The sequence below is a fragment of the Cryptomeria japonica genome, chromosome 1 (assembly GCF_030272615.1).
Source record: "Cryptomeria japonica chromosome 1, Sugi_1.0, whole genome shotgun sequence".
Taxonomy (NCBI): domain Eukaryota; kingdom Viridiplantae; phylum Streptophyta; class Pinopsida; order Cupressales; family Cupressaceae; genus Cryptomeria; species Cryptomeria japonica.
Genome location: NC_081405.1, coordinates 560,660,207 through 560,675,544, shown reverse-complemented (window position 1 = coordinate 560,675,544; position 15,338 = coordinate 560,660,207). Strand labels below are relative to the sequence as shown.

Sequence of the window (15,338 nt, the reverse complement as noted above, 5' to 3'; positions counted from 1 at the left end):
CAGATGTTTGCCACATACAAGTAAACAATTAAATGCAGAAAGTAAATGCACAGAACATAATAGAAATATATTGAAGAACCAGTCTCTGTATTAATTCAACCGTCCATGTACATCAAGTGCTTATAACATCACACCCAGATACCTGAAGGGGTGCGACCAACCGTCGCGTCCAATTGCCCTTCGGGAAGACTAATCGACTGCCATAACCCACAATTACCAACGACAACATAACATAATGATTATTCCCGACAACAGTGCCAGCCCTTTATCGCTTCGTGGTGTGAGAAAAATTGGAGCCTGTTTGAGCGCATTCACACCAAGAAGAGAAATAGGTTGACCCAAGAGTGCCTCAATGACCTTATCTTTATTCAATACAACCTTCATGTTCACACCAAAAGGATTGTGAAGGAGTCTCGCGGTGCCATTGACTTGGATAAAATCAATAGATATTCGTCAAATTGGATTGCTAAGGATGTGACTGTCATGTTTGCTAACAAAGATTTAACTTAATTGCAGAGATAAGTAGCAGCAGCAGCAGCAAATGTAGACAAAATTGATGGTTCTTCCAATCTTGAGGAAATGATTGAGATTTACTTTCCACTTAAAGCTTAATACTACTAGGCAGAGAGAGAAAAGTTGTAGACTATAGTCATACAATATTTGAAATTATAAATGTTTAACCTTTAAGGGATATGACATGAAATCATTGATTCAAGCCAAATTGCTAATCGAAGTAGGCTTATGCGCTCTCTAAATTTATTCTCTATGCATTGATGCACTATTTAGGTTTATTTTATGTATTTATGTAAAATTATTTTATTTGTCAAGTTGAACTGTTGAAGTTGCCTAGTTTTTGCCCAGCCCAAGCTTTTGATCTATGAGTTCTAATAATCTGCAGCATGCATTGACATGCTTGGACCTTGACAGAGAGAATTTCAAACTATCATTACAGGCAGATTAACAAAAGGTAAACAAAAAAGGAACTCTTAAAGTAAAAAAGACATTTAGAAGGTGCTATTTGTACAAATTTTGGCCAGCGCATCCATGCACCAAGTACATTTTCAATATATATAATGATGTCAATCATTCTTTAATTCAAATCCAAAATGATTCAATATTCATGCATTAATTCTCTGAAAAGAAAATCAAGATGTGTGAAACCAACTTTGTCAAGCAATGTAAAAGTTGAAGATTTGTATGAGCCAAAACTAGGAACAAGTTTCAAAAACTTTGCTTTCAAAAAAACTTTCTAATATTTTATTAAATTAATAAATTTCTAAACAAATTGCAGACACCTTACTTTAGGATGAAATAAATCAGAGGAGAAAAAACAACCTTAACACCTGCCCACCAAGTAACCAACCATACAAGCTCTGACCATAATAAATCCATCATGATTATATTAGCCCTCCGATATAAGTTCCTTGAGAATGGCAGTACAATAAGAAAAAGAATTGCCTGCAAAAAAAGAAGAAAAAGGCAAATTTATGGACTTTTGCATAACCACATCAAACTGAACAACCTAGCCTGCTTCAAAGAAAACCACAACTGAGCCTCTACAATTGAAGAAGCTAGACAAAGATGAGCTGAAAAAATTATCACACAGAGTTGTTCGGGCTAAAATTTTAACACCACAGAACATACTTTTAAGCATCAGTCACCTACAAAGGAGATAGAACCTTATGTTGCCACATAGAACAGGCCTATAAAGTAGCCCATGTGAGCATAATTTTTGGATGATATTCTTAAGTACAGAAAAGAAATTTTACCTGTTTGTGCATTGTATTTGATTATAAAAAGTTTAAGTAAATTGCACTGTCAACTCTGCATTATTGACTATATCCTGTATTTCCAATTCTACTTTGACCATACAGTAATACAAGCATATGAGAATAGTCTTTGGATAATTGTTTTTCTTCTTCACTTATTGCATCTAGTTGAACATGATATCTGCAGACTGTTCTACGAATTTTGCATTAACCATATCATGGTATATTGATTCTACATTAGGTATAAGGAAATAAAACTAAGAAACTTCTTCATATGCCTCACACATGGGTAACATTTCCTAATCCTCGTACTCCCCTCCAGTTTTCTATCTTAATTGTGGACACTTCCATTCGATAACTCGGTGATCTCAAGTACTTTTATTGAAATTTGCCGTTATGCAATTCATTTCAAAGCATTCCACCAAACTAGTGCTTGCCCTAAAATTACAGCTTCTGACATGACAAACTGCAGACATGAATGCAATGTCAGTCCCAAACAGTAACTTTAGATTTTTATAAGTGGTGAAATCTTCAAAAAATATCTTGCAATTACCGGCTTATGAAAATTGCATATAACATGCCCATTAATGGGCCTAGTAGAATTAATCCTGCTCATGATGCAAGGGGTAGAGTGGTACGGGAAAAACCGGAGTTAAGTTGTGTTGGTGTACGTTTTATCATATACCGAGCATTAGAATAAAATATCCAAGGATACTCTATCCTCTCCTGAACAAAATCACTACTTGTGCCAAGATTGCGAGAAAGACCACAAGACTTCAAGGTCTATAACAAGCGACTTTATGTTGGATAGCTTCCTTGGTGATGTATGCTGAAATACAAGGGGACTTACGCTCAAGCTAGAATCATTCACAAGCTAGGACTTAGATGGATTTATCAATGACAGCTCTCTTCTTTTTTTTTTTTTGGATTTTCGAATTTTGGACATCTTCAAAAAAAGGATAAGAAGGATAAGGGTTCAGAAGTTCTATGCTACTTCTAAGCTATTCCTATGAAATCAAAAGACGGTAAAGACTGGGTGAAACCAATAACAATACTTTGTTTCACCACAATAGGACAACTACGCAAAGCAAATGCAATCTTCCAAGGGTGTGCTCAAGATTTTCATAGTTGAATAATACCATCAATCGAACAATATTTACTAGAAGAAGAAGTTAAGCATCCACATTATAAGCTTAGGCTAACTTTACACATTGAACGAAAATCATCAATCCAAAGAAAGTACGAGCAAGATTTCACAAATCTATACTACAAATCCTTCATTCATCTAACAAACTTTGAAAGCAAATCTATTTTAGTCAAATCTATTCTATTGTTGAAGAAAGATACGCAACCATGCAACCACTTAATGATAATAAGATTTCAAAGCAAACACTTGCAAATGAACTTTTATTAGTCAAGTAGCTCTAAGCAACAATTTCATAAATCTCTCCACAACACCGAAAATGGGAGAATGAGAGTTTATATAGAGTTTTGAGAAACAAATGAATGGTCGAGATCGATCTAAGATCAACGGTCAAGATTAAGACAACATAACCCTAGATAGAGTTTCTAAAAATAAAACTAGAGACAAATGCATGCTAGACAAGTGGCGTAGTTAGCCATCTCCTAAGAAGGGACATCCTTATCCTCACGAGCAACATTGTGTTTGATGAATCTGGACACAATTGAGTTGACCTCTTCCATGGTGACAAGTGGCAGCATATTGATCTCGTATTCCCATCTGTCCAAATCATCTACGCAAGCAGCAAAAACAATCTCCGACTCCAGCTCCTGTTTCTGGAAGGCATCTCAGATGGACAAGAATTATGATGCCTTAGTCAAATTCTGCTTCTGGAAATCTCCTGAGCTCTGAGCTTTAGGCTTTCCAACTGCATATCATTTTCTCTGATTGTTTCCTTCTCAAGTACGTCTGCAACTACAAAGAAGATCTTATCCTGAATCTCTCTTATCTGCTCCTCGGCCTTAGCACTATCTGCCCTCACCTTCTCCAGAACTTCACTGCGAGCAACTAGTGTCCAATGTCATGCATTAAAATCATAGGCAGCCCTTGCTGCAATTATCTCCTTATCAATCAGCTCTTGCTTATGCATATCTTTCAGTACTCTAAGGCATGGGATAACTCTGTCCCAAATATCCTGGAGGTCAGCGCATGTTTCCGTAATGCTTGCAATTCTGGAGAGCAAGAAGGAGATTTGTCCATACGCCAACCTTAATTTGTCCACAAATGTTGTTGCTTCTTCTTTTCCATTTGTCATCCATCCTTTGGTTTCTCTTGCTGTTGTCTTTTCTTCTTCAAGCTTTTCAATTGCTTCTTGCAAGGAGTTCAAAAGTTGAGGAACTGCTGCATCGCACTAGTTGAGTGGTTTAGTCAGGTGTTGGATATATTCCCTTAGGCGCTCCACTTCCTTTTTGTATTCCCTCTTCTTTTCCACCTCTTTGTCTAATTTGGCCTTCATGGAAACAACTGAATTGTCTAAATCTTCTACTTCTTGACCCTTTGTTCTTGGTCCCAAGTCAAAAGTGGTGATCTCATATTCTGAGGGAGTTATATTGTCCTTTTGACTTATTCACTTTTGGTACAGCAATATGAACTGTACAGTTGCCTGCTTCATCTCTCTGGATTGTGAAAAACTTCCTAGCGGGCTTCTTTGCAGGAGTCTATTCTAATATGGCCAAGAAGTCGGCCATATCATCTTCTTCTTGAATTTCTATTACTTGTATCTTTACTTTCAATCTTTCCTTCAGCCAATTAGGAACTATAGGTTGTTCAACGCCTTTCACTTCCTGATCATTCTCTTCACATGACATATTCTAGCCTCCTCGAAGAGTGGAAATCATTCCCTCCTGAAATTCATTGCCGAGAATATCCATTTCATCATTGAACTCCAATATATTTGTGCCTGTAGGAGACGGGGGCTCTTTATCTTCTTGATGGACTGACTCTACATTTCCTCCATGAATTGGGGAAAGCATCTCCATATCTGCCAATGACTAATCAATAGACAATGTATCAATTATGTTCCCTAATGCAGCAGAACGAGATGGTTCTATCCTTTGTTTCTTCTGAGCAAGTCCTTCATTTACAACTGTCTTCCCTTTTGTTCTTGAAGAGCTTCCTACTTCTTTCTTTTTAGCACTTTCAATCGGTTTGGAACTTTGATATGCTTCTGCATTTGAACATTCTTCTGCTTCACCCATCAGGTCATAAGTCAAGGTCAAATTTCTCCGTTTTAGTCCATGAGTTTGTTGATCGACCCACCAACGAGAATACTTCACGACTGGCCACATCAAAGTAGCCAAGTCTGCATGTTCAAGTCCTGACCATCTAACAGGCGGAAGAGGTGCATTCTCGTCAAAGAGTGGTTGAGTGTATTCTGCATTATCTTCCAACTGATCAGGCACATGGAAAAGTTCGGTTATTCTGATCAAGCTTACTGATAGTTTGGACCATAGTCTCTTCCTGATGTCAAATTCATCTGCAGCATATACCCAAAATCCTTCTAAGTCCACTTTATGCCTGTATCTCTCTCCATTTACTGTCCCAATACTGTCGTGAGGATCATAGTTAGCTTTGGACCGGTAAAATGTGAAGGGATACCATTACATCTCTAGCATGGCACTTTCAGCTGCCTGTGTCGTTGGACAAGACTCCAATATATTTCCAATAAAGAATGGGAAGGAAATAGCTACCTTCTGCCGTATTCTTTTGAAGCCCTGATATGTCTCCTTCTATCTAAGAACTTCTAATAGGACCATTCTATTGGTAGGATAGATAGGAAGTCGGAAAGGACAACCAGTAAAACCTTGAATTCTTATGTATGTGAATTTCGGAAATTGGATAAACCAGGATCCATACTTGCTAATTAAACTCTTAGCTTCAAGAGATAGCCTTTGATGAGTTCCCCCTTGTAGTGTCCTTGTGATATACATCAGGAATGCATCATTTACTCGCTTGAAATGGTTCTTCTCACTAAGCTGCAACTGCAGGTAATAGTCATTAAGACTTGAATTTATTTTCACCATTGCCAACTATGCCTCTACAAATTAGTCCAGAATATCTATAATTTCTGGTCAACAAGTGGACAATGTAAGAGCTCATGTAAAATGACTTTGTCCTTTCTAAATTTGTCAATTGTTCATGAAGATTGTTACTAAATATGCGGGACCAATTGAACATCTTGACTCCCAAGGTGATTTCATCAATGAAGTAGTACATCCATGTTTCAAATGGCACACCCTGAGGACTGCCCATTACTCTATTCAGCAGTAAGATAATGTCACCATATTCCTCTTTGAAGTATGGGCGTAGCAACTTCTTTGGCATTTTCTTTTGGGAAGGTTTTGTCTTTTCCAATGATGACTTGTTGATATTTGCCGCACAGAGTTCAAACTGGTCATCATAGATCTTTTGGGTATCTTATTTAGTTGTATATGAGGTTTTGTTGTAGTTTGGTATTCCAAACGCTTCTTGAATGGCTAACTCTGAAAGATTAGCTAATACCCTTCCATCAGGTGCAATGATCGCTCTTTCTTGTGCATCATAGTGCATAGCACATTCAACCATCAACTCGGCACATTCTTAGCAGGTGGAAATCCAACTGCTTGGACGATGCCATCCCTCATCATCATGCGAGCAATAGGTGTTGGCAAGTATCCATCATGGCCATACATTCTCTTTTTGAAGTCTTCGAAATCAACATGCCCAAGGTTAGTATCTATGACATTCTTCCACTTGAATTTGATCTTTGATTCCGGCTGCAATCCTTTGCTGGTGAACTTCATCTTGAGTTTTTCTGGAAGGAACTCCTTTGATGGTCTTTAACCTGCAAAACACATGAAAATTATCATCATTTATTAAGAAAATTTGTAGTTTTAATTCTGATTCTGGACGTTTTAACTCAGAAATTTCACTTTCAGCTTGTTAAAAAGCTAATTATCTATGAAAAATCAGACTGAAAGTGGATGAAATTGATCAAGTACTTAGTAAATTCTAAGAAGTAAACGGTTTAGACAAAAGAAATCAGTTAAGAATATGAATTTCTTGAACCTCTGGAGTTTTCTTTGACTGATTTTGATGAAAATTTGCCTTAAATTCTGAAAATTTTGTCTAAAACTCAAAAAAAACACTTATTTTCTTCCTTCCAATACAGAGAAAAATTTTAATTCTTCAAAATTCTTTCTTGAAAATCAATCTTCCACAAAATCAGAGAGAGAGAAAACTTCTTCTCAATTGCACTCCAATCTTCCAACCTGATAATAAATTTGAAAGTGACTGGTTGAAAATATATAGAGCTTGAGAGGTTCGATTTTAGGAGTTTTAAGTTTTTTTGTTTTTTTTAATTATTTTTTTGTGTTTTTATGTTTTAAATCTTTCCAAAATGGAAAGTTTTATTTTTCCCTCAAGAATTATTTCTTAGCCAAAGAAACATCTAGATCTTTCTCTCAAATTCCATTTTCTTGAATTTTCGAAAATAATTCTAAGTGTTGAAAACATTTTCCTTTCGAAAATAATTCTAAGTGTTGGAAAACAATTAAAAATATTCATGTGTCAAGTTTTATTTTCCAACCCGTTCATTTGATTGACCCTTTATTTCATGTGCTATTTTCTCAAATTTGTTTTTCCTATAGCCATTTTTCTCTCCTTGTCATGGCAAGTTGATCATCTTCATGTCTAATCTTCAAATCATGGGCAAATTTCTCATCTTGTTTAGGCATCTTCACATATTCGATTTATGCTTACGTGAACTTGGCTAGTGTCTGATGTCTTATTCATCTTGACAAATTTTGCTTTCATGTCCAAAATTTCTTGCTTTAATTCATGTTTTTCCAAGTTAGGCAGACTTGGAGTCTTGTTGGACCATCTTGTTTACGCCAAGACAGACTTTACCTTCTATTTGCCAAGGCGGACTTGAGCCTTTCCTTGCCATGTTTTCATGTGTTTGATCATGCTTTTCATGCTTTTCATAGGCGGACTTCAAGGATTTGATGCCAAGGCGGACTTTGGATAATCTCAACCATTTTGCTTTATGCCTAGGCAAAGTTTGATGATGTCTTGACATATTTTAGGAGGGCGGCCTTTGTCTTGCATATGCCATGTTTTGAGCTGACTTAACCTTAGGTCAAAGTTCAATTAACTCTTGCCATTTATATTATCGGGCAAAGACTTAAAAAGTTTCAAGATTTTGAAATCTCGCATGTTCGAAGGGAAGGAAATGTCGAAGATGATCAGTTATCAAGGATGCGATTTAAATGTCCAAAGTGTGAGGTGGTGGGATGGCCTTGGTGAGTACAAGTTTCTAATGGTCTAATGGAGCAATTTTGAGGAGTTGGCGGGTGACGTATTGCCCACGATCTTCTTCATCATTTGGGTGGATGATGTGTATTGTTACATGCAACACTATAAATGCGCTTGAAACATGTTCACCATCGTTTTACACTCTATTTAACTGTGTGGCGGAGTGATAATAGTTGAGTTGGAGGTGGCACAAGTAGCTTGAACTCAAAATGATGATTTGGCCATATCGTACATCATTGACAGGAGGGTGAATTAAAGATCATTACTGCTGATTTGACATGGGGTCAAGTGGAGCCATTTAAATACAAAGGAGGCGGCGTTTTGGCTTTTCCAAGGTTGAGGTGTGTGAAGAAAGCTTCAGATTGTGACAGGAGGGAGCTCGAAAAGTGCACAACTAGCAATCATAGAAGCAATTTTTTTATCATGGAGGTGTTGCTGGGAGAAGAGTATTTCCAATCGAAATTTCATTACAGAACGAATGTCAACATAATTTCCATGACAATTGCATGGGAGTTGATGTTTGGTACAAAGGAGGAGGTGATTTGGTTGGCAAAAGCTTGCGTCCCAAACCACTCACTGTGTGGCTTGACCTCTTTGATGGTGCAGGTTGTGGTGGGAAGAGGCTTGAGGCAACCGTTTGGAGAAGGGATCATGCCAAAATAGAACAACACAGAGTTCACACCCTTTGTTCTCTAGAACAATGGAGCACATAGAGAAGCCAAAACAGAGGAGGCGCGAGTGGGTTGGGAGCATAGTTCTAGGACTAAGCAAGTCCTGAGCCGAGATATCCTGGGCGAGTCTCAAGGGCCCGAACTCGAGCTCACCGAGTACCAGGCGAAACCAGCCAAGTCCTTGGACTCGGTGACCTGGCCCAAACCCGACGAGTCTCGATGCCAAGAGTCGATCAACGTCAACTCAATAGAAAAACAAAAAAAAACTTTTTAAAACTTGTTTTAACTTGCTTTTTTTTCACTTATATTTTCTTCTAAAGGCTAAAAGTCATCTCATTTCATTCTATTGAAAAAAAAGGAGAAGAGTGAGTTGTGAGGAAAAAGAAGAGTGCATAGTAAGGCAACCAGCAAGGAGGAAGAGCAAAATTTCTTCAAAAAATCGCATTGGAGCAGAGTAAAATACTTACATTTGGTGCATCAAGAGCTTGTTAGCGAGGATCAGAAAGAGGTTGCATTTCATTTCAACCTTGTTCTAAGAGGTAGGATTGATTTTTTTTTGGTTTTTTTAGTGTTTTATAAGCAAAATTTACATTGTTTTTTTTTTAAACATTTGTATTCATTTTCTTTCAAAGAAATCAGCAAACCATACCATGTAGATTGTTTTTTTTCAAAATATAAAAAAATCAGCAAACCCTACAATGTACATTAATGTTTTGAAAAAAAAAACAATCTACATGGTAGGGTTTCCTGATTTCTTTGAAAGAAAATGAATACAAATTCTATAACATTGTTTTTTTTCAAAACATTTATATTACATTGTTTTATTTGTATTAGTTTATAATTTAACAATGCACAAATGTTCATTTTTTTGTAGTTGTGTCTTATTCCAGAAACCTTCAGCTTTTGAAAACCATATTTTTCACAATGTCTAGTTCTACTCCTAGAACAATCTTGAGTAGAAGAGATCCAACTTGGAAACATACTGAATATTTTCCTAGGCAAAAAAAGGGAGAAGCAAAGAGTAAATATTGCAAAACAATCTTTCATGGAGGCACAAATAGATTGAAATACCACATTGCCAACATAAGTGGCCATGATATTGATCCTTGCGAGAAAACACTTCCTGAGGCTATTTGGGAGTGTCAAGTGCAACTAGAGACATTTGAGGCAAAAAAAGAAATGAAAATGAGACAAAGGGAGGAGTTGGCTAGCACTGGTTGTGTTGGAGAGGCTTCTTCCATGCCTCCATATCATCCTAGTTCGAGTGCTACTACTTTTGTTAGTGCTAGTGTCAGTGGTAATGGGAGTGCAACTACAAGCATTGGTCCTAGAATTCATAAATCTAAGATGGATTTATATTTTGAGCCACACAATACTCCCGGTGCCCAACATTTGCTTGAGAGCATGGGTTGAAACAAGGAGGTACACGATGCAGCTAAACGTGCAATTGGGAGATTTTGGTACTATTGCACCATTCCATTCTTTGCAATCAAGGAATTCCTTTTAGTTTTTATTTGATTGTTTTAACTTTTCAATGTTTAGCATTTACAGTTTGTTCTGTCATTAATTTTTTTTGGACATGGATATACTTATCTTATTCAATTTATTCGTAACAGGTCTCCTTATTGGCAGAGCATACTTGATGCCATCACTATTTGTGGGGCAGGGTCCAAAACCCCTTCTCATACTGAGTCAAGTGGCCAAATTTTGACAAGTTCGATGGCTATGTAAAAGCCACATTAGAGGACCAGCACGAGATATGGAAGAAGAAAGGTTGCACCATCATGACCAATGGTTGACCTGATAGGAGAAACAAGACACTCCTAAATTTTCTTGTGCCTTCTGCAAGTGATTGAATAATTTGAATTTGATTTAATGATTAGTATTTTTAATTTAAATTTTATTAAATGAACATTGATCATTGATTTTGCTTTGTTTTCAAATTTCCGGTGGCACCATGTTCCTGAAATCTATTGATGCTTCTGCACATTCCAACAATGCCACTTACCTATGTGAGGTTATAGAGGAGGTCACATATGAGGTGCGTGAGGAGAATGTAGTACAAGTGGTGACCGATAATGCAACAAATTATGTTGCTGCAAGTAAACTTTTGATGGAGAGGCACCCATCTATATTTTGGTCTCAATAGCCACCCATTGCATTGACCTCATGTTGGAGGACATTGGCAAGATTCCATGGATTAGGACATGTGTAGAGAAGGCAAAAAACATTTGCAAATTTGTATAAATCATGCATGGGTCCTTAACCTAATGAGGCAATACACGGAGCAGAAGGAGTTGGCTCGTCCTGAAATCACTAGATTTGCCACCAACTTCATCACATTGCAATCCTTGATTTGGAGTAAGCCAGCTTTGAGACATATGTTTGTTGGTGAGGAGTGGACTTCCTCATCCTATGCTACAACTGTTGCAGGGATTGATGTGGCAGATTGCGTTTTTGATGAACCAAGCTTTTGGGCCCCTTGTGCTGAGATTGTGAAGGTAAAAATTTTATAAATTCTACATTTTGTTTTAATTTTTATTCATATTTTTCTTTTATATGCTTATTTTCATTCACAATTTCACACTTAAGCTAACTAATATTAGGCAATGTTTCACAATATTTGCAATTCATTGAGCCCTTGGTAGTTCTCCTACGAGTTGTTGATGAGGAGAAGCCCGCATTAGGCTACATATACGAGGGCATGGATAGGGCCAAGGAGGTTATCAGATCTGCCTATGTAGGGGATGAGAGTAAGTATCGTCCCATTTGGGATATGATTAATAGGAGATGGCAGGTCCAGCTTCACAATCCCTTCCATGCAGCCACTTATTACCTCAATCCGGCATTCCATTTCCACCTTGATTTCAAGGCAGATGAGGAGGTTCTTAGTGGGCTCTACTCAATGATAGAGCGAATGTCGCCTAGTCATAGAAGCACTATAATCCACGAGCTAGAGGCCTTTTCTAATGTGGAAGGGGAGGTCTTCTCTCGTCAACTTTGCAAAGACAATCAGACAAAAATGCGGCTAGGTAAAAATATATATTTTAAGAGCATATTTTAATTATATATTATTCAATTTATTATTAATTATTAAATGAGGCTGATTTCTTTTTCTTTTTATCATCTCAGATAGATGGTGGCAAATGTTTGGTCCTAAAACACTAACCCTTCAGTGGATAGCCATTCATATTTTGAGCCAACCATGCAGTGCTTCTGGTTGTGAGTGCAATTGGAATATTCTTGAGCACATACACTCCAAAGAGGCGCAATAGACTGCCTATGGAGAGGTTGAATGATCTAGTCTTTGTTCATTACAACCTCCGTCTTTAGACAGAGACAAGTTATACCATGACATCACCCCGATCACGCTAGAGGAGGTTGATCCAGAATCTAAGTGGATCAGTGAGGCTGCAAATCCTGTCTTTAGTAACAAGGACTTTGATTGGATCGACCAGGTAGATAGAGAGGTTGAGGCTATAGCCATGGTAGAAGAGGTTAGAGCACGAGCAGAGCCAAACACAGTTGATGTTGGTGAGGGTGGAATGGAGTCACAGGCAAAGAGTATGGCTGCAAAATCATCCAGGATCTACCTTAGACGCCTTCATAGGAAGGATGCAAGCTCCTCTGAGCCATAGACTTGTAGTTGTTTTGATATTTGTGTGGAACATTTGATGTCATGGATTTCATATTCCATGAGTTTTGTAATATTTTTACATTTGACACTGACTATTTATATATCTATGTTTGTTATTTCCTTTAGCTACAATTTTCGTTTATAACTTTATGCTGATGTCCTTGATGTATACATGTGTATGTGATCAAATTAACTTCTATTTGATGATGTTATTGTGTTTATAAGGTTTATTTAATAAAGGGTGCATGAAACAAGTTTTAAATCCTTAAAAATCTCTAAATTTCTTGGGTTTTTCACTTTGTTGAGTCCTGACCGAGTTTTTTTGCCGAGTCCATTGTCCCAAGTTGAGTCACCCTTGCCGAGTCCACGCCGAGTCCTAGTCTCGTTTCTATGCTTGGGAGACCTTAAAAGACTACATTCATGAGGAGGAGGTGGAGATGTGAATGGTATGAGCGACGAAGCAAAAGGATGAGGCAAAGAAGACCAAATTTGCCCCAGAGGAGTACCGGGTCAATGGCCCCGGTAAAAAGAAGATGAAAATCCAGATTGGTTGTAGTCTTTGCCATATTTTGTTTTTAAAAAAATTGTAGAATTGGAAAGTTTAAATTTGTAGTTTGGAAAAATGGGTGAAAAACAAAATTTTGGGTGGTGGGGTAGCGGATTGTAGCAGGATAGTCTCTGTAGGCGGATAGCTTGGGGTACCGGATGGTATAAGTGGCAGGGTCTGTTTTTCTTCAGACAGTGTTAGGGGTTGATCCCTGTTTTTGGCTATGTCTGACAAATTATTGTATGAACTTTTTTAATATTAATATAATACTATATATTACCGATAAAAAAAAAAGAAAATTGCATTCAACATAATAGCCTCAATTTCCGTTAAAATCGCGATGCACAGAGAGATGCATTTGAAATATACCAATATGACAAGTCAGAACGGGAAAATGGGCCTCGGAGAAAAAAAATGGAGTTCTATTCACTGATTTTCAGGTTATTTACAAGATCAATAAATCACTAAGATTACAGTTCATTTCTAATGTTGAATTGCATACAACATAATAGCCTCAATTTCCGTTAAAATCGCGATGCACAGAGAGATGCATTTGAAATATACCAATATGACAAGTCAGAACGGGAAAATGGGCCTTGAAGAAAAAAAATGGAGTTCTATTCACTGATTTTCAGGTTATTTACAAGATCAATAAATCACTAAGATTACAGTTCATTTCTAATGTTGAATTGCATACAACATAATAGCCTCAATTTCCGTTAAAATCGCGATGCACAGAGAGATGCATTTGAAATATACCAATATGACAAGTCAGAACGGGAAAATGGGCCTTGGAGAAAAAAAATGGAGTTCTATTCACTGATTTTCAGGTTATTTACAAGATCAATAAATCACTAAGATTACAGTTCATTTCTAACGTTGAAAGTTCTTCGAACTAATAAGCATAACCTTATTCAAGTTTGCACAACATTGACATGAAATTTACCCCTGCTCGATGCATAGGATCCAAGACAATAGTCCAAATCGAAAAAACACTATCTTAAACAACCGAAAATAAGGAATACTTAACCTAGACGCTCACAAAGTAATTAAAGCAACTGATCTACTTAAAAACCAAACATGAAAGCCTAATATAGGGAAACAAATATTAGCTACCTGAAAAAAGTTAACGATCAGACCAGACAAAAGAAAAATCACGCTTATAGGCAAAGCGAACACTGCTGCAGCAAGCTCCATGGATGTACTACAAAAGCCACTTAAAAAAAACCCTCGTTTCTGCACAAATTCAACCAATTTCAGACTTCGGATCCTTCAAAATTTTCAACAAAACCACTAAAACTCCTTCAATCTTCGCTACGCAGCCTTTAGTTGAACTGCAGCCGAGTCGATCGACGGTCCGGACAAGAAATCAGCGTACTAAATGCATGTAGACATGCATATCCTCCAAGTTTAGTTCTTCCGCTGAAGTAGCGCGTAGCATTTATTTGGCGCAGTGTACCGATGTTCGAGCATTTATGTCGGTTAATTTCTTTTAATAATTAGACTATCGTCGTTTAACGCTCAGATGGTTCTGTTTTTTGAATTTTATCGGATTTTTTTATCTTGGGTATTTTGTCCAGAGTTAAAAAACCTGTCAACTTGCAGGGCCACGTTTCGCGTATGGGCTGACGAACTCGTCAATTACGGTAATCTAGGTTGTAAAGCAAGTGACGGCGTTAACAGCTTTTTAAAGCTGGGGTGAAAAAATATTTCTGTAGCTTTAGTAAAGAGCAGATGCGGCGTTCGTTGAGAAGATTTAGATCAAATGAAATACAATTAAAAGCATCTTTTCGAATGAAATACAATTAAAAGCATCTTTTTCCTGAGAGCGTTCACCGGGTTCAAGAAATTTGATATAGAACGGTTTTGATGACGTGGAAAGGTCCCACGAAAAGCGTTGATGTTGCCGAAAGATTGTTTTTGAATACTTTTATAAAGTTTTTCGTTGCTGTAAGTGTAGGTAATGTCCCTCTGCAAATATTGTGTGAACTCTCGAAACCAATAAACCAGAGTCAACAAAAGGAAACTTGCCGGTGAGAATCAAAATAGAATAGATATTTTTAAATTGTTATTTATATTTGTTGTATTTATATAATGTTAAAAAATTTGTATCTATTTGAGATTCGGGATAAGGTATGTATGTCTTGTTTGCAGTTAGAGGTAGTCCTATGCTACTATAAGCTTGCTCTAGATCTATATACAAATTATTGTGGACTATAAAAGAATCTTTCTTTCTTTCTATTATAAATGTAGTGTGTAAAATATATGATATTAATATTAGTTGTAACAATTTAGTTAAAAAATGATCTTTTGTTTAGATGTATGTTTTCTCATAATCTTGTAATTTGTCACATAAAGATATAGATGTTGAAATCTATATAATCTAGTAAAATCCATT

General features: G+C 37.0%; 1 protein-coding gene across 1 annotated transcript in view; it reads right to left on the bottom strand.

Annotated features, from left to right (window-relative positions):
- LOC131029156 (1-acyl-sn-glycerol-3-phosphate acyltransferase 2) overlaps positions 1-14,707 on the bottom strand; it is an 89,586-nt gene extending 74,879 nt beyond the window's left edge. Inside the window, exons 1-2 of the mRNA XM_057959547.2 lie at positions 14,057-14,707; positions 1,336-1,458 (exon numbers count right to left, since the gene is read on the bottom strand). Of these exons, the coding sequence (XP_057815530.2) occupies positions 1,336-1,458; positions 14,057-14,137 (204 nt within the window). The 5' untranslated portion in view covers positions 14,138-14,707. The remainder of the gene's footprint in view (positions 1-1,335; positions 1,459-14,056) is intronic.
- Positions 14,708-15,338: the final 631 nt, after the last annotated feature.